This window comes from Brachyistius frenatus, unplaced genomic scaffold (genome assembly GCF_029030835.1).
Source record: "Brachyistius frenatus isolate BFR_SWC_R1_liver_20210118 unplaced genomic scaffold, ASM2903083v1 Contig_8, whole genome shotgun sequence".
Taxonomy (NCBI): domain Eukaryota; kingdom Metazoa; phylum Chordata; class Actinopteri; family Embiotocidae; genus Brachyistius; species Brachyistius frenatus.
The window spans coordinates 7,044,884-7,067,721 of record NW_027210607.1 but is presented as its reverse complement, the minus strand read 5'-3'; the positions used below and the strand labels follow the sequence as shown (position 1 = coordinate 7,067,721).

Below are 22,838 nucleotides of genomic sequence, written 5' to 3'. Positions count from 1 at the left end.
CCCAGTCTAAATGAGACCGTCTGCAGAAGCCCACCTCCTGCAATCCTGTATATTCTCTCTCTCTCTCTCTCTCTTTCAGCCTTCCTCGCTCTACTTTCCTCCCTCCCTCCACCCCTCTCTCTCCCACTCCTCAGCCACGTTGCTGTATCCACATCGAAAGGGCCCACTACCCATCGGCCCCTTCTGATGACGCTCATTCTCATTAATGCATCTCTCACATATCTAATACCCCGTTAGGTTTTTCCTTTCATCGTGTCCATCTGTCTAAATTATGACAAAACTGAACCTTTTTTTCTCTTAACCTGAAGACACACCTCAAATTTGCTCTTTTAACCTGATTGATCCAGCTAAGCCATCGGGGGTGGACCTCAAGGCTTGGCTGAAGCTATTCAGCATCTCGTCGGGGTCCTTTGTCATGCTTGGATGAAATAAAAGCCTTTACCATGAAAGACCAAGCAGGGCTGAAAGATCCTTTAGCCATTAATATGGCCAGTATGGAACAAATTAAACAGGTGTTTATAGAGAGGGCTAGCAATAAATGTCTTGCTGTCATGGACAATATGACAACTGTCTCTGGGGTAACATTACAGTAGAGATGGAGGTTGTTTTTTTGTTTTTGTTTTTTTTTTAAACCTGCAATACAGCAGAACTGATATATTTTCCTTGCACTGCAATGTGCTCCACAGACAAATCTAAACAATTCATCAGGCTACACTTGCTCCCTGTTTAATACTTATTTTGAAATATATATTAGGTCTGCTAAGGTGCTGTGATGCCAGATGAGACAGCACATGGACATGGAAGCCAGAGCTGTAATCTTTGTGAGGACCCGGTGTGTCCCAGCAGGATCAGACTGGTCTGCCTAGAAATCCATCTGGATCAGTCACTGAGGACCAGGATCATATTGTCAGATGGTCAGACAGGCAGCGACACAGACAGCTCCAAGAGCAGAACCCATATGACACCAATTTAGATATATGGAAATAAAAGTACTCTGCAAATTAACCTATGAGGAAATATTTAGATACCTCTGAATGATAAAACAAAATCTAAACTAAAAGCTGCTGCTTTGTGTGGAAATAAAACAAATAGCAAAATAAGGCAGGAGGACTCATTTCAGTGCTCTGTTAATGTACATTTTTCATGCTACTGCAAACACTGTGTTGCTATGGTAACTGGGGGTCTTTCCCACCATATGTTCCACTCCGCTAGAAGAAAAAAACAAAACAACAACGAGTGTCTGGATGCACACAGTCCGACACACACAAACAGTGTATTATAAAATAGAGAAGTAAAGGCACTTTGCAGATTTGAGGCAAACAGCTGCTGCATCAGCATCATTCTGCTCACAGCCCACAAATTGGTTTACATGAAAAAAAACAATATAATTTTTGTTACTGCAGTTTTCCCACAATGCTCAATATTGGTGGATGGTGGAATTAAATGTGGATATGAACCAAATTAGTAAAACATCATCGAGGAATGCCCTCTATTTAAATCCAGTCACATTTTCAGCAACATCTTTATATTTTCCCCGTATCAGACAAAACAGAAAGAGGCAGAGCGGCGTGTGGGTGAGCAGTCAGGGTTTGGAGGCGAATAGAAACAAAGAGTGCAGCCGTTAATAGCAGCCTCTCACTGGCTGAGATGACTGCCTGGAGACAGGAACTCTGCAGCGCGAGGCAGGGAAACACTGCAATCCACACAGCCAGGCGTGTCGCTGCTTCCAGCCAAATCCAAACCTCGTCTGTCTAAACAGCTTTCACAGCGCTGGAGGGAGAGCCGTCATCAGCTACCGGGAGAAAGCATCGACATGTAAAACAAAAACATCTCATTGTCTTTCAAAGAAGACATTTTAAGACCTTCTTTGCAAAAATGGCGAATTTTACGTCACACTTTTAAGACTGATAGAATTAGGCAAGTGTGATTACATGAAAGGTGATGGAAAAAGAAGCATACGGGAGGGATGGATGGAGGGAGGCTGCAGGTCTCTGAGCAGCTGTGTGATTAGCCTCCATGGATTAGCTCCCTCCATCATCTCTCTGCTGTCACAGCGCTCTAAACCCTCTCTGTCTGGACACCGACCGTCATCTATCTCCATCCGCTCCACTCATTCTTTTACCTTTAATTCTTCCTGCGAGATATTAATATTTCTTTCTCTACATCCCTTTGTTGCTCTCTCCTCATCCAGCACTTTCTTTCCTCTCAGCTTTTTTAGATCTTTGTGTATCAGGTTGATTTGCTGTTTGGCATTTTGGGCATCAAAGAATCTGCTGCCTGTCTATTGGACAGAACAGCAGCTCAGTTGGCGGGAAGCTTTCGTCAGTATTAAGTGGCGGTTCAATAAACTGTAAATCTGTCACATGTTTTGCATCAGTAAATGTCCAAGACAAAATCATGAATAAAGAAACTGCATCAGCTCAATTAGATTTGATCAGGCAAAAATAAAGTTAATTAGTTATAATTTCTGTATAAACAGAAAGAGGAAATAAAATTGTACAACAGCAATATATATATGGTATACTATGTGTGGTCTATCCTATAAGTAATAAGTAAAGAGGCCAACAGAGGGAGCCCCTGTGCTGTTGTACCCTTGATGAATGAGCATCTGGATGAAAAGCATTACATCATTGCCACTGTAACCCACAACAACCTATTTTCATCTTACAAGAGCCTGTTCAGTTTCTGCACAGACGTGATGTTGTCAGCAGGGAGCAGCTTGTAGGCTTCATAAAGGAACAAGAGCACAAAGCAGCTACAGCAAATGATTCTTCAATCTCAGGAAATTACGTTTTGCAGAAAATTACTCTGCGCCCTCTGCAGGTCATGTAAACACAACCTGAAGGAAAAGCGATTGGCAGTTTCTGCCTCTCATCTCTATCCAGACTGACGTCAACGTCGATCAGTCACAGACCTGTCCCCTGGAGCCTGGTATCCCTTTAGTCCACGGATTCCACTCAGTCTCACAACAAAGGCACTCATGAAGACTAAAGAGTGTCAGACTAAAATAATCTCCAAGAGTAATACCTCATCTCGTCTAATCTGAGACACTGACTGCAAGCAGATGGCACGTTAAACAACAACAGGCCAGAGTGCGGCCAACAGCATCAGTAAGTGGAGGGCTCCAAATGGCTCTTTAGATTGATGATGAGATCAGACGCTTGGTTCATTTAGATTAATGCAGGAAAGACACGGGAAGAAGGAGAGAATACGCCAACCCCCCTTTGAATGCTGACAACAACACAACTTGGCATCTCATTTTATTTTTCAAAATAAAATCTGACTGAAAAAAGATTTTTTTTTTAAATAAGTGTAAACACTATTTGGTCCATTTTCTAAGACTTAACACTCCCTGAGCAGAGCCCTACAGTGCCTCAATGTGTGAATGCTTTATATAGTGCGAGTGCTTTTGAAAGTGTTACATAAGCGTAAAAAGCTTTATTATTAATGGTTCATGTGTTCTGCACACCTGTAGGAGAACAGCTGCTAACTCCTCTGTCCTGCAGTAGAAGCCCACACTGTGCTGAGGATGTTGTTATAGAAGTATTCAGTCCCCTGAGGTGTGAAGTTTGAGCCCTGAGCACTGCTTTCAGCTGAAAAATAACTGTAATATGCTATAAATCATTCATTTCTAAATTACAGGCAGCACATCCACATAGTCCATTTCACAGTAGTGGGTCTGAGATATAAATAAAACAAGGAAAAGTGGAGCACTCTTGCTCCATCTCTGTCCCTCTCTAATGCTTTCTCTATGATATTCTTGACTTATCCTCCGCCCCCACACAGCGTGTTCTATTTCAACACAGTCACCAGCTCCTGCTCCCAGCGCGGCAGTTGTGCCCTCCTTCCCACCGAACAAAACATCACCCCACCAGCCTCCCGACGGCACCTGCGCTGTACTGTACTCTGGGTCCCACAAGATCTCCTGGAGCACTATTACATTTCATCAAAACATACTGTTCTGTCGTCCAAGCGCACTGACGCACATGTGTCCGCGCACGTGCTCCGATTATCTCATTCTTATTTACACATCACAAAAGAAAACAACAACAATGTTGACATGCTCAGTCGGCTTTGTTGGAGAGGTATAGTCAGGGGTGGTTTTATGGCAGTATGCATGAAAATACAGAATAAAGAAAAGCTAAAATGACTCAGAAACAATAACAGAGGAAGGAATCAAAACAATGATTCACATTCACAGACCTGTGAGTCTTGTATTACTCACAGGTGACTGTAACCTGCATATTGAATCACCCAGTACCCAAACTAAATATTAGGTAGCATGGCGGACCAATAAAAATCCATGAACAAATAAAAAGCATCACATGACAGCCCTCCAGCTTTTAAATAAATTACAGGTCCCTCGGTTTTGTTCCAATTTTTAAATTGCCTGATCACACCTTTTCAGACACAACACTGAGCAGCGATGCAGGTTAAGTCAAACTCACATGTGTTCTTGAGAGGGACAGGGACTCTGTCCTTGCTCCATGGACTCGTTGGCTCCCATCCTCAGCTAGCTCTGCCACCCCTGCCCCCCCTGCCTGGTCCTGCTCTCCAGCCACCCTCCACATCCACCTGCTACCCTCCAAAGCTCCCTTCTCTTCTCTGACTGTGGTCCTTGTAGAGTCGGCAGGGAGTCTGTGTCGGAGGATGTGAACGCCGGCTGAGCTCACTGTGCTGCAGTGCAGAGGATGAACGAGTTCTGCTCGCATCAGGAGCAAAACACTGGATGATTTAAAGGCTCCTCACTTCATGCAGAGCATCCCCTTGCTCCTGAACAGACTGGGAAATATTCCTGCATCTTATCAGGTGATGAAATGATGCAACACGGGGAGGAATAAAATCTCCAGCAGCGGAATGTAAAGGAGGGTAATACAAAACAAAAAGGGTAAAATAATAAAATAATAATCCCTCTTCTTTGCAGTCTTGCATGTGTGTCGAAGGTGCCTCTCCTCTGTTTGGTCTGCCGATATCGCTGAGCTGTGTTGCTGCTCTCACTGCCTCCTCCCCCCTCTTTCCTCCACTCTCTCCCCCTACACCAGCCCTCTGTGCCTTTAAAAAGACAAGCAGCTTTTTTTTCCGGCTGCCACTGCGACCATGCAGGAGATCCAAACAATAGCAGACCCCCACGACCACTCTGATTAACAGCCGCTTTCTCCCTCACTCTAATCAGTCCTCCTCTTCTTCTTCCCTCTGTACCTTGCGATTTCGCCTTTCTCCTGCCAGGATCCCCCGCCTCTCTCTTTTTGCATAGGGAAAATGTAATTTTTTTTTGCACCTCCTTTTCACACAATGGAAGCTTCCAACACTCAGCTTAGCCAACCAGAGAGATGCCTGAGGTAAACAATAGGCTCTGAGAAACTAGTATGTGTGTTATTCAACTCTGACCCTATTATATTCCTTCTAAAGCCAGTCCACAAGCATCTCTGTGTCAGAACGCGATTACAAAACAGGCATCATTAAACACAAAAAAACTAAATCAAACCATAAAAATATGTCATGGTATTTTTCTCAAATTCTAAATGCTAAAAATAGGTGAGGAAATGGGCAAACTGTAAAGCCTGCGAGATGAAGACATATGCTTCCTGACATATGACCATCTAAATTTGTTTGAATCCCAGGGCAGCAGCCAGGCCATGGTGCTGATCTAATTTACTGACACTCTCATCAAAGCTTAGACTGCATCAAAGACCGGACGAGTCAGGCAGCGTCTTCTAATTTCTAGATTCATCTGTGTGCGACAAATGCAAGAAGAATGTGTCCTGCGGGATGGAAATAAGAGCAGGTACAGGGTCGACAAATTTCCCATTGATTGTCAAGGAGCAGTGGGAAAGAGAAGCACAGGAAATATGAGACGGATGAATCTATTGTAGACTCATGGGAAAGTGAGGAATTGAGGGTTCACTACAATGACTTGTGCCTACGGGACTTGTATTTGCACAAAGTTGCTGAGTTGAGGTTTCAGGTGTCTTATCTGTGCCAATGAGGACAAGACTGAATGAAACAGGCAATCCCCAGTTCTTCTGCAGCAGAGAGACACAAACCCCGGTTTTCGTGTACAAACCTAACACCACATCTGAAAAGAGGAGTGTTTGCATGTAAGCATGAAGTCCATTAACTGATATTCAGAATATTGATGCAATTGTAGTCTCCGATGGGCTTGTGGGTCGATGATCCCGACCCGAGGGGACAAGTAAAATCTCTGCCCACTCACAACTCCCAACACAGACCCCTGCTAAAGACCAAATATTGATTGCTACTGGCATACAGACCCCCACCCCCATAAAAGCTCAAACATGTATCTAGGGCAGCAACGCATGTACAATATGAGTGAAGAACGAGTTCCTACTCCACTGAATGAGTGATATAAGCTTTGCGGCTTCGAGAGAACTGGCCTTGCACTTCAGCTGCAGACTGAAGAAAAGGAGGAAATAAAAAATTCAACAGACTCAGGCACTGCAAGACATGGTTGTGGCAGTTTTTCTGAAAGATTTATAACAGCACTGGAGAAGAATCAGGGTCGTTACGATTCTCAAACATGTAGCCTGCATGAGGGTTTAAAGGTAATAATAATATACAGTATGCTTCTAACAGACCATGAAGGTGCAGAACAATTTGTGTTTTCGTGGGCGTGGGCTGCTGTATTTACTAAAGAACACGGTGGCACAAAAAATGAGCGCTTTGTGCCTCTTTTAGTGGTGTTAAAAAAAATCTATAACAAAGTTCAGTCAGATCTATTTTCAAAATCCTATCTGGGAATCTTGGCAACTTATACCAAAAGCATAATAACAATCTGTGAGTCTTTTTTTAATTTTTTTTTTATGAAAAGTTATGATTGTACCTTAATCAGGTTTACTGTCTCAAAGACTGTCACAGTCTCAAAGTACATAATAGAAACAAAAAATTTGCACCATAAAGAAACAAGAGTACTTTAACTTCATAAGTGATCACAAAACAGGAGACCCCCTTGTACAGCAAATTATAGGAGCTGACTGATAACAAAATACCCAAGGATCAGAACCAAAACTTTGATTTATGAAATGACAATAAAACATACCACTACTACTGTAGTTACTACAACACAGTGTATGTCCAGAGGCTCAATTAAAAATAGGTTTCCCTTTTCTGTAAGTCAAAATGTATATATATAGAAACTATACTTTCCAGAAAACATAAAAAAGACTGTTGAATTGTTTAAGTGAAACTTCACTGGTGACACAGTTATGTCAAAGTGGGGCACTGACTCCAAATTTAGAGGGCAGATCTTTGTTGGCGTCTAAACTGGCTCAAATACATTGAGATCTGCAAGTGACGAACAGTTCAGGCAGATGTGTTTCAGAGAATCCTGACTTTAGATGATAACACCGATTACGTATCTGCTCCTGTGATACGCCAAGAAAAAGCTGCATCGCTCTCATAAACAGTCAGTCAGGTGGATCAGTCTGCTGAGCTTGCATGGACAGTATATCTTCTTAAAGCAAATATTGAGATTCAATGACTTTCCCTCTCTGTGTATCGTCGAGACAATAGCAGGGGAGTAATCCAGTGAAATGAAGCCTTAAAGATCAATCCATCCATTTTCTCAATCAGAGACATACAGTACGTGTGGTCGCACAAGATAATAATGAGAACACATACATATTGTACAACTGGAAGATGAAGTGCTTTATATTTGGCTTTCTATACAATCTCAAACAGAGGAAAGACAGGGCTATTATATTGGAATAATTGTAAATTATTGTAACAGCCTGGGAGGAGCTGATTGGTTTGGGGATTTTCAGGGGAATCCAGAAAAACAAAGGAACCAAAGCATTTGTCTTATTTAAGCTTTCAGGGACTGTCTTCAAAATGTGTAGGAGTCACTGACAGATTCATTATTTGGAATAATTATTTAGTTAAGAGAAGGCAGGCTGCCCTGTTTTTATCAAACGAGGATTACATTATTACTCATACAGCTCAATGAATCATTCATTTCAAAAAACATGTTTTTTTGTTTTTTCAGTCACTAATATTTTTCATTAATTTATTGTGAAAGAGGCCAATTTTCAATTGATACGATGAGTTAAAACCGTTTTCTCACGTGGTTGTCCAGCTGAGGTGCTTTTGAGCATGACAACATATGTCTAGCAGCTCTGAGGGAACTGCTTATTTGCTGCGCCGATTAACACGTCACCATTTATTTACCATTAAAATTTCTATATTTCAGTGTTCTTTGTATTGCACATGACCTTCATATACAAACTAATGTACTGGATTAGTGTGGTACTATATACTGTATCTACATTTACTGCATGTTGGTATAGTTGTTGTATGTCTGTGGACAAAGAGGACAATCTGTGACACCCAAACAGAGTATTCAGTGCATGTTGCTGTGTTGGTACTCCACTCCTCGCCAGTGTCTGACCTGAACAGGCTTTTCAGATATCATGAATAATATAACAACACTATGCCTGCCTGTTTTTTTTTTTCAAAATTCTTATCTTCTCTGAGCGAGCCACATCTTTATGGAGCTAAATAGTAAAACTGTTAATAATAGTGAGGAGTAAATGTGTAGGACCACTCAGAAAATATTTTTTATCACATTTTCAGTTTGACACAGATGCACAGCGAGCTAAATGAGAGCTGATGTGTGTTCCTGAGTTTATTCATGTGTGCATCAGGTGACTGCAGCATCCAGACAGCAGAGTGCAGACAAGGGCTGAGAGTACAGCGTGAGGGCTGCACTCTGCAAAGGGCAAAAACACCCTCTGCTGGTTGCAAATGACACTGCACTGGGAAAGTGGCTGAGTCATTCCCTCCAGTTAGGAAGATAAAGTCTATGAAATATATTGCAAAGCCAAGACTGACTGCAAGAGAATGTCTAGTCTAATCAGTGGGGAGACTGAGCTGATAGTGAAATAATGACTGTCATTTAAATGCAATCAGCGTGACAGCTCAGATAAAAATCATTGAGTTGCGGGTTCAAACGGCAGCTTTGAGTGATGCCAACAAATCAGCCATGATACATCCAGCTGTTATGATGAAGCACACTGGGCTAACAGTGAAAAAGTGCAGTGTGTTTAAAATATCCATACATTTGTGCTTTTGCTACATTCATCATTAAGAAGCCACAATTATACAGTATGCCTTTGAGTTTCCATGACCACTAAACTCACATTAGCAAATCCTGTTTCCTTTGAATTCATGTGGTAGGCGTGCATTGCAATGCCATACTGTAATTTTATGAGTGGGGTAATAAGATGGGTTGTTGACATTGCAGACAAGATTTTCTCTGAATTTACCTCTGGAAATATAAACAAGATTTATCTAGATATGGTCAGTATGAGTTATAATTTAAAATTCCTCATAAGGAATAGTTTTATATATAAGAAAATAAACTTAATAGCCTTGGATGAGAGGATTGATGCCACTGTGATGGTAAATATGAACCAGGAGCCAGTGGCAGCTGAACTGAGCTCAAAGACTGGAAACAAGACTTTAGTTCTGCCTAAATGTACCAAAATCCAGCTACCTGGACCACTAAAGCCCAATAATTCACACATTATATGTTGTTTGTTTACTCTGCACAAAAGACGACGTGTAATCTTTTGCCATTTTACATTGAATTTCGTGGCGCACTATCTCATGGCAGAGAACCAGGGTCAACGTTATAAGGTAATTCAGTGTGCCAGATGTCAGTTTAATGCTGTAATTTGATCTGAACTGTACGGCTGAAAGGATAAGGACATAGCTACTTTTTGTGAAGCAGGCTAAAGGGACTACCGTGTTAGTACGGGATAAATCCTTGTGGTCTAAATGAAGGCACACGTTCACATCACATTTTTTGACATAGTAAATGGTGAGTGCCTACTAATGAAGTGAAATGATAATGACATAATGCACAGGTACGGGAATGGAGACACCAAGGCAGTGCTCATGTTCATACCTTAAAGGGACGTGGCAGGGTGCAGGAGCAGGGCCCTCACGATGGGAAGTAGAAGGTGCAGTAGGGGAGTCAGTGGCTGGAGGAGGAGGAGGAAGGCATGGGGACACAGGTGGGGCTGGTAGAGCTTCAAGTGTGTGGCTCTCTGGGGTTGTGGGAGAACATGAGGGGAACTCTAGGATGTCTTGTAGATGAGGAGGGAGACCGGGTAGGAAGTGGTGCTCAGAGGTAGGAGGTGGGGGAGAGGCAAGGGCAGGGTGACCTCTTTCTGCCTGCTCAGCGAGGGGGAGCCTGCATGGGAGGGAACACAAAACATCAACAGACGGACTAAAACAAGAAGGAAGAGTATGGCGATTTTGGAGTACACACTCCATTTTACACCATACTGCTGTACAAATGAGCCATTAAGTAAACTTACCTCAAAGCAGAGAAAACATTGTGCTCTATGACGTCATCTAAACCTAGCAGTGTCAGCATAAAAGGCTCGCTCCAACCATCCTAAGAACGCTTAGTCATTTAAACTACATGAAACTGGCACTCCTTTCATCAGTCCCCTTACATCCCCTTACATCCCCTTACATGACCGTCCATGCTTGCTCTACATGCCTTCTGCAGAGTAGTAGTCCATTTTAAGGGAGTCTGGCTCGGTCATTATTAGCCACCTGGTGGAGTGGATTTGGCCCCGATCCAGGCCAGTCTTATCAGGAGTGGTAGGCCCTCTAATCTGACAGGCAACGCCACGGACGCCCATGCAGCTGTTCCCCCACTTGGGGCATGCCTCCTGTTTATCTCTAAAAATATCCCAGTAGCCCCTTGTGCAAAATAGAGATTCACAATGCCGAAGCACATTCACAGAAGAGTGAAGTCTGCTGAGCTTCCTTCTTCCAGCTCACTTCACACTACAACAGAGCTGTTATTCTCCATCGCTCTCCAGTAAAGTTGTAATTTAATAACATTTAATGAGGGTGTGTGCTTTTCTTAAGGGTGTAGCAAGTCACACTTTACATCTTAATACTTCATTTGTTCCATTTTAAGAGTACAGAATTGTCAAGTTGAGTTAACATACTTGCACCTAAGAAGGAAAAGAAAACCCCCAAATGTCATGTATGACTTCTTATTTGCTTCAATTCCTCTCTTTGCAGATTCACAGAAATCAGAAACTTACACGAGCGGGCCAAAGCTATACATGTGTCAGCATCTGTGGCCAACTCAGCACATGCAGCCTGGAAATAGAAACAAGCAAGTCATAACATAGTTTGAGCAAACTCTCACAAGACTCGCTGCTGACTTCTCAGAAGTACAAAAACAGTTCTGGTGCAGGTAGAAAAATTAATCAAGCAAAGGGAGAAAAGACAACTGGCAGAAAATAAGTTTACGCTGGGCACTGGGGACGTGTCAAATATTTTTAATGTAGCAATCACGTCAGCTGACCCACTCAAGTTAACAGCTGGAGTTTTCCAACTTGGTACTGCCTCTAGATATGATGTGCATGAAGTAACAGAGGCTCTTTTACCATAACAGGATCATGTAGAGCACATGTGCTCTTTTACAGCACACAGCTTTACATCAGTTTAGTTTTACTGTTGGCATTACAACCTGGAAGCCGTCCAGCACACTGTTTATTGTTAGTAATTCAGCAGTCCTTACTGAAAGAGGCCTTGTTGGCAGTTTAAAGCTAATTCAGACTAAACAAGAGATACGTAGCAGTAATTTTATATCAGAGTCCAGATAATTAGCTGGATTCTCTAACCTACTGTACTGTATTCAAGCCACACACACAAACACAAACACATTCAAGAACACAGTGACAGAATGTAATCTACTGGAAACAGCTGGACTCGAAAGACAGCCTGTTTAATACTAAACCGAGAGCTGTGAATAAAACCAGCTGAAGGTACAAGGTTGTTGTTGTTGTTTTTTTAATGCTGTAATGACGGAAGGACAACTTCAGTCCTGCAGCCAACAGCTAGCTCATACTGTCTTCACACACACACACACACACACACACACACGAACACATTGTACACATTGTATATATTGCAAACGCATACTTTAGAAATTAAACAATTCTGTTCTGCCATTACAAAGATTAAGTCATCATTTAAAGGCAGTCTGGTGTATCTGAGTAAATGACAGACATGAGTTTATCCCCTTCCCTGGTGCCGGCAAAGGCAGATGAACCTACAATCACCATGGCAACCAGTCTATTTACAGTACAATGTGGGCCACAGCACATCCTACTTCCCTCTTACTCCAAACACATGGATGAGAAATATCCTACATACCAAAGCTAAACAGTCACAGCCATTCCCATAACGTTTCATAGGGAAAATGGCTTTTTTTTTATATATATATATATATATAAAACTAGCTGCGACATTTTTTGAAAGTAATTGTTCGTGGCACATTTGTGCCATATGTAATACAGCGAAACAGTCAGTCAGTTTATATTTCTACATGAGCTCACAAGCTAATTTTAAAGCTGAACAGGATTTTTGGAGACTTCACAGACAGTAGTTAATCGTCAGCTTTACCGAGAAGATTTCTCGCTGGCTGTAAGCTGTAGGGGAGGGGAGCGTGACATGCTCTAACCTGTAACATTTCTTATAAACAGGAAGGAGGTAGACCGTTCATTTCTCAACTTTCCACAAAATCACTCTTGTCTCTGCGTCTTTCTGTTTGTCCCTCCCGCCCCTCCACCCACCCATCTGGGGAGGTCAGTGGAGGCAGAGCGTAATTAGCACCAGTTACCTACAGACCATCTGCTGCATCCACCTGGAAGGACTTAAACGCAAGCACTTACTGTAAGAAGACACACGCAGGGAGAGAAATGGGGCAGCTACTTTCTGTCAACTCACCCAGACTTTAGCCAGGGATGAATCCATCACACAACTTCAGAGGTAACTGCAGTCAGCGATGGAAAAGAGTTCTGCTGAGCGCCTACAATACTCCACAACAACGGAGCCCGTGGCTGCACGTCCCGGTCGCTCTCTGATCTGTCTGTGACTCTCACCGACTCTGTCATACACACTCACACCACAGCACATGCTCAAGTGTTTCTCTGAACCCTGGCTTTTGTTCCACTCTGTCTGGTCGGTGCAAATGACTTCAGTAGGGCTGAGTGCCTGCCCAAATTCCTCCCACTACAGGCTTCAGTTCACAAAGCCGCACAGACTGAGCAGGACTGACAGCTAGGACGGCCTCTGGGGGCGGAGAGAGGAAAAAAAAAATCCCACATGTACACACACATATCATTGACCGCACAGTCACATTTCTGTCTCTTCCACACACATGCTAGCGTAACTTTATCTTTTGATGAAACCTTCCTCTTTCCTGCTCTGAACAAAGCTTAATGTCTCCCAACAGCAGTGATGGGACAAGTGTTGAGACTGACGGGCAGCAAGTGCTACTCTGGCATTCGGGATGGCTCCTCGGCATGCGGCAGGAGAGAGTGGCACATATTGGGAGACAGCAGAGAAGACGGATCATCTGCAATCACTTAAATTCATTAAAATATACTTAACGAGATTATTGCACAGTAAATCAACTGAAAAAACACTGTGCATCCTTAGATGTATAAAAAAAAAAACACAGTAGAGACATATGAAACTTTGAAGTAAATGAATGAAATACATGAGAAGTTAGTCAAGCTAGAGCGGTTAAAATAAATACCAAATTCTCACGTGGAGATCAACTGGACAACACACTGGTTTACTGGGTGTATTTAAATGAGTCAGAAGTTTTAACAACATAAAGGGTGCACTGCCATTACATCAACCGGTGCACATCTGTGACACTTTGGCTCATTCTTCCAATGAGACACCGTTAAACCGTTGCAGACAGAAACAACCGACCAGACGCCCTCCAAGTGTCTGAAAGCCAAACAAAGCCAAGCGAGAGACTCTGCGAGTGCCTGGAAATCCATTTTAAAATGTGTGACAGGCAGGGCAGAGTGGGAGCTGCTGAGCTGTAAAGCACATGTCCCCCTGAGATTCCCCCTTTTACACATCAGTTAGCTGCAATAAAAGGTCTCTGATACAGCACTGGGAAGGAAATGTTATGATAACTTTTAGAAAAAGTCTAAAAGGGGACACAGAAATCATTCTGATATGTGGTTCCCTGTTGGAGAATCAGTTAATTGCAACAAAATCCTGAGATTTCAGTCAGTTAGGGATTAGACATGTTTTCTTTAATCCAGGCCCTGAATGAGCTCTGAAAGTCAACTGCTGAACTATGCTTTCACTGGATCTGTCATGTATATTAAACAACAAAGGAAGCGACAATCAATAGAAGAAAAGCATCCTGCTTAGGAAAACAACATTTTAAAAAGTTTCAGATTTAAAGTTTGTCAGAAAGCTGTAACAGATAATGTCAATGACACTCACCTGCTGTCGTGCAGCTCTGCAGGAGGATCCTGGACTGTTTCTGTCACTGCAGCGTTCTCAGCTGGGACTTCAAACGTGTCCACCGGTGGGATCTCTTCTGGTTTTTCTACCACCTCCTCTTTCAGCTCCTTCTCTGGTTCTAGAGACTCTGCTGTCAACTTTTCTGGTTCTGGTTCTGGTTCTTCATCCTTTGTTGGCTCGATGGGTTCTACCTCATTTTCCGTTGGTTCTGGGATCTCTTCTGTCTCTTTTGTTGGTTCTGAGACCTCAACCTGCTCCTCTGCTACTTCTGTAGAAGTCACTGGAGTCTCTTTCAGTTCTGGAAACTCATCTGGAGACGCCTCTTCTTTCTTGGTTGGTTCTGAGAGCTCGACTTTTCCTGTTTCTTGTGGGAACTCTACTTTTGTGCTCTGTGTTGTTGTGTAAAGCTCTGCTGCCTGCTGTCTTGGTTCTAGGAGATCTGACGTCTTTATTAAAGGCTCAGGAAGGTCTACTGGCTTCTTCACAACATTCAGAGATGGGATCTCTGCTGTCTTCTCAGCTGCTTGCTCCGGTGGTGGGATCTCTTCGTGTCTCAGAGGAGCAACTATCTCCTCAGACGGCGTAAGAAACTCTAGCTGAGGAGACTCCAGAGACGGGAGAGGTCTGGAAAAAACAATACAAGACGGGGTTGGGGGATTTGTTGGGTTAGTTTACAGCACATGCTCAAAAGGAATGACTGTCAAATCACAAATATGTGTGTTGTTATTGTGTGGAGCAGTTGTGTTTTGTGTGAGAAAAGGCTTATTCTTGCCCTGGAGAACAGGCACGATGTCACAGCTGATGTCATCCTTTGAAAATAAAGGGCTGCATTACTTCTATTAGACTTGAACAGACACAGTCATCTGACCCCCGGCTCGAGTCAATACAAAGTGCAGCTCTGTGTTTACCTCCTCATTCATATTCATCGTCACACTGCTCTACGTAATGTCACTCTAAACAGGCCCGGGACATGGTGTGACTGGAATGATTAGGAGGAATAAAATCACAGGAATCTAAACACGGATATAATTCTTTCCTTTATTTCTTTATATCTTTTCTCTTTATGATGTACTTGAGCAGATGATATGTAACAGTACGCTAACATGCTCCTGCTACATTATGATGACCTCTTATGACCTTAAACATATCTTTATCACTCCAAGGTCTGGTGTGTGTGCTCCTCAAACCTGATAAGATCATTTCAAACACACACATGCTGTTGCGTTTACCTTGAGGCATCCACTGTGTTCACTTGTTCACTCTGAGAATGGGATGCAGCTTCTTTAAGTGCTTTTATCCAACTTGTCTCTGGTTCCTGGGCTGTTAGTCCAGCAGCAGGACTCTCTGACACATCAGCATCCTCTGGGTTCACAAACACTTGTTCAACAGGAGAGGAGGTGGCAGGAGCTTTGTCACGTTTTCCTTCACACTGAGAGGAGGCAGCGACAACGGGGTTTACCACGTTATCATCGCCGGGCTTTGACACCTGATCATCTGGTTTCTCTGACTGAGCTACAAGGGAGGTTGATGCTAAATCTTCTGGGCACTTTGTCGAAACAACAGGTGCGCCTTTGATAATATCAGCAGTCATTTTATCGGTTATATCTTTGTCATTTTCTGCTGCCCGAGAGAAGCCAAAGTTCCCCTCAGAGTAACAAACAGCAGTGTCTGCGCTGCCGTGTGAAGCCTCACTTTGAAACTGGCCTGAAACTTTCACTGATTCACCGTTTTCAGTTAAAGTTAAGACCTCCTGCTTTTGCGTTGCTTCATTGTCTTTTATCTCCCGTTGCTCCTTCCCCTGGCTGTTAACTTTCTCCTCATTCAAAGCTGCCCTATCTTCTTTTGTGATCTCCTCAACGTTGGGGCCTTTAATGGGTGTTTGTACCACCGCACTGCTTTGTGTGGCTGACGTTTTATTGGAGCTTTGTAGCTCAAAAGGCTTGCTCACTGTATCCTGAATTTCACACTCCCCTTTGTCACTACTGTTGCTTTTCACAGCCGTGGCAGCACTGACATCCTTCCACACAGTTTCTGGTTGCCCGGCAGAATCAGGCGGGGCACTGAATGTCTCTTTATGAATTTCTTCAGCCCGGTTTGTACTTGGAATAACATCTATACGAGTGTCATGACTATCTGTGCTGACCTTTGATGAAACAGAAATTTGGAAAGGTGAAGTCTCATAGTGCTGAGACTCAACAGATAGATCAGTGTTCTCGGACGTCTGGGGTTTTCTCTGTTGGTCTTGATTGGCAGCTGATAGATTACTTTCCTGACCTTCACGCTCCAGATCACTCACAATCTTAGAGTCTGCCATTAAATCTGTATCTGACCCACCTATTCCTAACTCAGGGCTGGTCTCACCTACATGAGAGCACGTTGTTACTATCACTATGTCAGCTGAGGCATTTCCTACAGCAGTGCTTTTACTCTCTTGCAAACTGCCTTCAAGGTGAGACGGCAAATCGGCCCTATCAACCTCTAGTAATGATTGTGCTCCCTCACATTTCCCTGGACCTGTCACTCCCTCATTACCACTGCTGTCATCACCCATCAACTCCTCCTTGCTTCCTGACTGACATAAACTCCCCACCGAGGTGTCTCCCTCCTCTGGGGCCACTTTCTGTCCTGGAACCACTGGTGCGAGCTGACCATCTGTTTTCGCTTCCCCCTCTGGACGGCCACCTAACAATTCCTCCGTGGGATGTCTGGATCCTGGACGCTGCTGCTGTTGCTCCTGTTGCTGAGCAAAACAGTTTGGATCTGGTGTGAGCTGTGATTGGCCCAGAGCTGACTTCAAATCTGGTGCAGTGTCGGTGTCAGAGCTACATTCCAGCGTTGCTGTCAGCAAACTTTGGTTGTAAACAGTCTGAGGTTCACTACCAGACTCCACTTCAGCATGTAGTGTGTCCTCAGATGACCCTGAAGGTTTGTTGAGAGATGAGGGAGAAGTTTCTGTTTGGCTTTCAGATGCAGAACCCATCTTCCTTCCTCCTTCCTTCTTTATATCCCTTATTGGTGATTCAGTCTTTTGTCCTTTATGTTTATGTGGTGGCTGAAGGCCTCCAATTTCCTCTATAGCCTCTTTATCTGGTCCATTACTCTGTTGTGGTGTTGTGCCAGTCTTTCCTGTCTGCAACTTGCCACTGTCTCCTGCTTCCTTCTGATTAGCTATTGTTGTCTCTTCAGCTTGTTTCTTTTCCTCATCCAACACCTCAGAGGTCTGATCTCCCATTTGCTGTTTTTCTTTCATATTGTCTTGTTTAACTGTCTCATGAGCCTCATCGGCGGTCCGGTCAGAGCTGAGTGGGCAGCTGACATTTATGAGGTCATCCCTAATAGATGCTTCACAAATAACAGGTTTAATGCCAATAGAGTCTGACTCAGCGGAAGAGAGAGAAATTACATTATCAGATTCATCCTTTGCCGGTGCACCAGTTGCACCAGTTGCACCAGTTGCACCAGTTGCACCAGGACGCTCAGTTGGAGGAGGCAGATTAACAAAATCAGTTACAGACTCCATAACATCGTTTCTATCCTCCAGTTGTGGACAAATCTCATCTGCTTTAACATTGACATCACTGCACTGCACATCCTGGGCTAAACAAATTTGTTTCATTTCCCTGCTCGTATTGCCGTCCACTTCTCCGGAGACATTGACGCTGTCACCATCAGCACTGCAGTTATCTGTCTGCTCAGGAAGAGAAATATCACAGTCACTAATTAACTCTAGGTGGCTCATCATTGGGCCAGGAGGTCGCAGCACTAAAGTAGAATTACTGGCACACTGACCGATAACAGGACTTGATTTGTCAGAGGCCGTCACTTCTGAAGTCACTGCTGAGTCCGTTGTGGACTTCGGCGCCTCGCTAGCCTTCATGAGATCTGTGTCAGCTAGTCCAATAGGAGGTGTTTCACTTAATTGGGTGGGAGGCTGATAACTAGGGTCACTAGGTTTTGTCTGAAGAAAGGTTGAGCAGGTTGAGGCCACCGCTTCAGATTCTGAATTGGGGTCAAGATCAGAACAAAGCTGCCCGACGGGGAACTCGGTGGTGACATCACTTAAAGGCTTGCAGGTAATATCGTCAGCTGGAAGCACAAAACTTGAGGAGAGAGGAGGTTGGTTGTCTTCTTTTTCTTCAAGCGTGACAGTGACATCACTTTTTAAAGGTGACTCCTGAGGCTGGTCAACCTTAACCGATCCTTTAGTCTCAGCATGTAACCCATCAATCCCCTCCTCTTTTGACAAACATTGATACACAGCACCTTTCTCTGTTTCCGCCTCTTCTTGCTCCATCACTTGTATAACTGCTGGATGATCGGCCTCAGAGAGAAAACATTCTTCATTACCAGTGTGGGTCCTCTCAGTAGGACATGGAAGCGTTTTTTTGCTGGCCTCAGTAACCGACTGTGAATCTACAGTGTTTGTGTCCAGGTCATCGTTACCTGAGTGATCTACGGCAGCGTGGTCCTCTGTACCTTTAGCCTCTGTATTTCCTTTACCCAACTGGACATCCTCCTGTGGCTTCGGAAAGCCAGCCGAGCTCCGTATTGCTGCTTCCTTCTCGGTAGCCACTGGATTTTGGGGGATTTCTGGCTTCTTCAAGCTGAGAAAGTCTGGGAAGTTGTAGCTGGCCTCGACGACAGGATGCCGCAGACTCTCATGAACAGTCAGCGGAGGCAAAGAGGCGCAGTCCAGCACTGACATGCTCCTGAAATCCACGGAGGAGCTGCCTATTTGCTTTACACTGTCCGCAAAGTGAACTCTGTTGTTACCTCTCCTGCTGTCACATGCAGACACACCCACTCCAGACATAGCGGGGCTAACACTGTTGCTCTGTTTATGGGCTTCGACTTGGGGCTCGGCTGCACTTTCAGCGGTCCTGGCTTCTGTTGTGCTACCCGGTTGGACCTGTTGATCGTTGCTGGCTCGTCTCGTGACTGTGACTTCCTGAGAAGTAGTCAAAGGCTGAGGTGAGAGGGAAGACGGGAAGACTTGGCTGTAGTTTGTCTCTGTGATGGGTGACTCCTCATAAGCGTGTCCCGAAGACGGCGCTCTATCTGAAATCAAATTCTGTTTCCCTCCATTTGTCTTCCCGGAGCTCTCTTCGGTGCGAGCGGGGAGACGTGAGATTGCTGTCCTACGCTGCTCCTGAAAGGGGTGAAATAGACGGTCCTGTTCAGCGCAGATGCTCTCGGTGATGGTAGCAATCGGCTCCCTCCAGCTCTGTGACTTCAGCTGTGACTCTGCAACATCGGTGGGCGTACACGTCTCAGTCTCGCCTGATGACACCCCACTAGCAGAGCCTTGTGGCTGGCTGAATGAACTGTGCTCTCTCGCCAGCACTGCTTTCTCTCCCACCTTCTCTCCTCCTCCTCCTCCTCCTCCTCCTCCTCCTCCTCCTCCTCTCCCTCCTCTCCCTGATCCCGCAGCACTGTGATCCTGACAATCAGGATCAGTGAGTAGCCGGTAGGAAGCATTGATACAGGCTTCTAACCGGAGTGGCTCCTTTTCTGTGTCTCTCTCCTCGGCCGGTGAGATTTCTGCCTCCGAGCTGCGAACGCTCGTCTCTCTCGGTCCCTTGATTTCAGTCTCAGCTGAGTTTTGTGGCATTCTGCCGCTGCAGCTTTCCTCAGATGCAGCCTGTCCCTCTTTGGCTGAGAATGCAAGCGAGCATTTTCCCAGGGAACAGATTAACGGGAGCTGAGGAGGGCTGTCCGGCAGTTCGTCTCTCTCTCCATCTGCAGAGCTCAGGCACTTTTCTCTTCCTCCCAGTCCTTTTTCTTCCTTCTCACTCTCTGCAATAGCTACACTATCTACTCTCTCCAGTGAATCACGCCTCACGCTTTCTCCCTCTCCTGTGCTTTCTATCACTTCTGGCAATGTGGGTGTTGTCAGTGGCAACGCAGCAACCACCACTAAAGCCTGTTCAAGGGCACTCTCCACGCAACTCTCTCCCACACAAGTTGGGCTGCCGGAGAGTGGGCTCTGATTCTCCTGTGTGAGTATCACTGCCTCTGTGGTAACTATAGCCTCCTGTGTTTGGGCATCTGATCTCTTATCAGTGGAAGCAGCTGGGTTGATAACCGTAGTTTGGACACGTGTCGTGGGTGTATTTTGGTTGGTGGTTTCACCTCCGGTTAGACGTTGCTCCCACTGTGGGCTCTCATTGATGCTCTGATTCATTGGGGTATCCACTTGGTTGTGGTTATTTGACTGATGAGGCCTCTGTGAAGGAGCCTGGTTGGACGTGAGTGAGCAGGCCGAGGCAGTAAGATGATCCTGCCTGGAGATGGGGTCTTCCTCGGGACTCAGCTGCTGCTTGTAATCGAACCTATTATCAAGCCGCTCCCCACAAATGACTGTCTGAATGTCTGATTCTACATCCGCTGGTGAATCTGTGTGATCTCCTACGTTTATGAGTGACACAGCCTGCCCTTCACTGTCAAACTGCACTGCTGTCTTTTCTTTCTGCTCAGTCTCTGAGTTCCTCTCCGTCTTTTTCTTTTTCCTTTGTTTCCTTTTCTTTGCCTCTTTGTTCTGTCCAGTGTCTCTGTCAGTCGTCTGTTTGTCTGTTTTGGACTGAGTCACCTCAGTGTGTTTGTCTGTTCCTGTCTGTGCTTCTAACTGTGATTCTGATGATGTATCTTTATCCTTTAAAAGAGAGCTACACTGTGATGTTTCTTTAGCTGAATCATTTGTTTCAGCTACACAGATGTTAATACTCATCTCATCACTTAGCTTTTCTTTCTTTATGTTCACAGTCTCTGTTATTGCCTTTGTGCCTTCTTTCCTAATCAATTGATTACAATCTAGAGAGCTTTTCCCCTCAGTAGCTGCATTAGTGTCAATGTGTTCCTCTCTCATATCGTCTCTCTGCTCACTGAACACAGCATGTTTTGGTGGCTCTTTAAAGGAAGCCATTTCTATTTGTATATGCGGGGGTGCTTCCTTCTGTTCGAGTATTTCTGTTTCTTTATCTGGCTTAATCTCTGAACAGCTCTCCGTTGGTTTTATTTTACTGTCCGTCTCTGCTGCCGCAGCGTTACTCTCAATGCCCAGTATGTAATTCCTAAAACTAAACACAACTGTATCCTTCTGACTGTTTGCTGCCTCACTGTTTCCATGTGTACTCTTGTTTCCATGGCCCCCATTGCTACATCCTGGCTGGACTACGATTGGAGCCAGTGCTGATGACTCACTGGACTCATTAACCATCACTTCTCCAGTTGTCTTCCCTACGTCATGAACCGTCTCAGGCGTGGTGCTGCGGGGCTCTGTAGGAGTGAGTATGCCCAGTGACGCCATTTGTTCTTCACATTCCTGGAAGGCCTCTTGCAGTTCCCGGTCTAGGTCCGAGGATGGGGAAGAGGTCAGGGGTCGGGTGCCCGGGTGAGGTGCGGCAGCGGACCGAGGTGAAGTCTGGGCATCTGTGATAACTGGGTCACAGCCATGAGGCCTGAGGCGAAGGCAGGGTGACAGAGTTAGGACGAGGCAGGCAGACAGCTGCATCATTCCACGATGTCACAGAGCGCTGTGATTGACAGAGTAGACGCTCATGCTCAGGCACTTCACACTATGATGTGTGCACGTGCACACACACACACACACACACACACACACACACACACACACACACACACACACACACACACACACACACACACACACAGCACACAACTGCACTGAGGATGCCTATTCTGAGATGTGCATTCCCTTACAAGAAATATTATCAGCCGTTCCTAAGCATGTGCGTTAATGAACATGCATGCTGTTCATACACACCAAAACACATTGTTTATTCAGGCACTGCACTATGCAGCATTTTCACATTTTGTACAAGCCCCACTGCAACAAGCCTTCAAATAATATATATTTGGATTTTACTGCCTGATTTTCAAATTGTACCAAAAGCTCCACAATAAATAGTAATTTCACTAAAATAATTTGATGCTATTGATAAATTGGAACTGTGATGTTTTGACTTTACTCCAGGGTCAGACTGTCAACACCAACTTCTACTGTGATGTTCTGACACATCTGAGGGAAAACAATTGGTGCAAAAGACCTGAACTTTTCAACAACATGCATTGACGTGCAAGTTTGTCGCCCTCAACAACACAACTGTCGCTCTCCTCCATGTCTACACACCAGATTTGGCTCCTTGCACCTTCATTCTGTTCCCTAAAAATTTGATGTGTTCCCTCTGCTCAAGTTTTAGGTCCATGGTTGAATCACAAACATGACGTCGACCAGTGGTCAGAAAAACTTGTGTAACTTAAGTGACAAAACATACTCACGAAGGTTCTAGCTTCCCCCTGCTCTGTGCCTGTCAAGGTGCTGTGCTGCATTATCCCGCAACAGGAGGGGTCTGAATTTTTTGAGTGCCCCTCATATGCTGAAAGATAATGTGTATTCCATCATCCTAAATGCTGTTTTAGATAAATACTATTTGGATTCATCATAAAAATGTTTTTTATAACAATGATAGTGATTGTTAAACTGAAAATGT

The 22,838-nt window shown here is 44.5% G+C and overlaps 1 protein-coding gene across 1 annotated transcript in view; it reads right to left on the bottom strand.

Annotated features, from left to right (window-relative positions):
* tacc2 (transforming, acidic coiled-coil containing protein 2) overlaps positions 1-22,838 on the bottom strand; it is a 51,155-nt gene that overhangs the window by 16,111 nt on the left and 12,206 nt on the right. The window contains exons 4-6 of the mRNA XM_069690153.1: positions 15,558-21,785; positions 14,308-14,952; positions 9,926-10,213 (exon numbers count right to left, since the gene is read on the bottom strand). Coding sequence (XP_069546254.1) covers positions 9,926-10,213; positions 14,308-14,952; positions 15,558-21,785 — 7,161 coding nt within the window. The remainder of the gene's footprint in view (positions 1-9,925; positions 10,214-14,307; positions 14,953-15,557; positions 21,786-22,838) is intronic.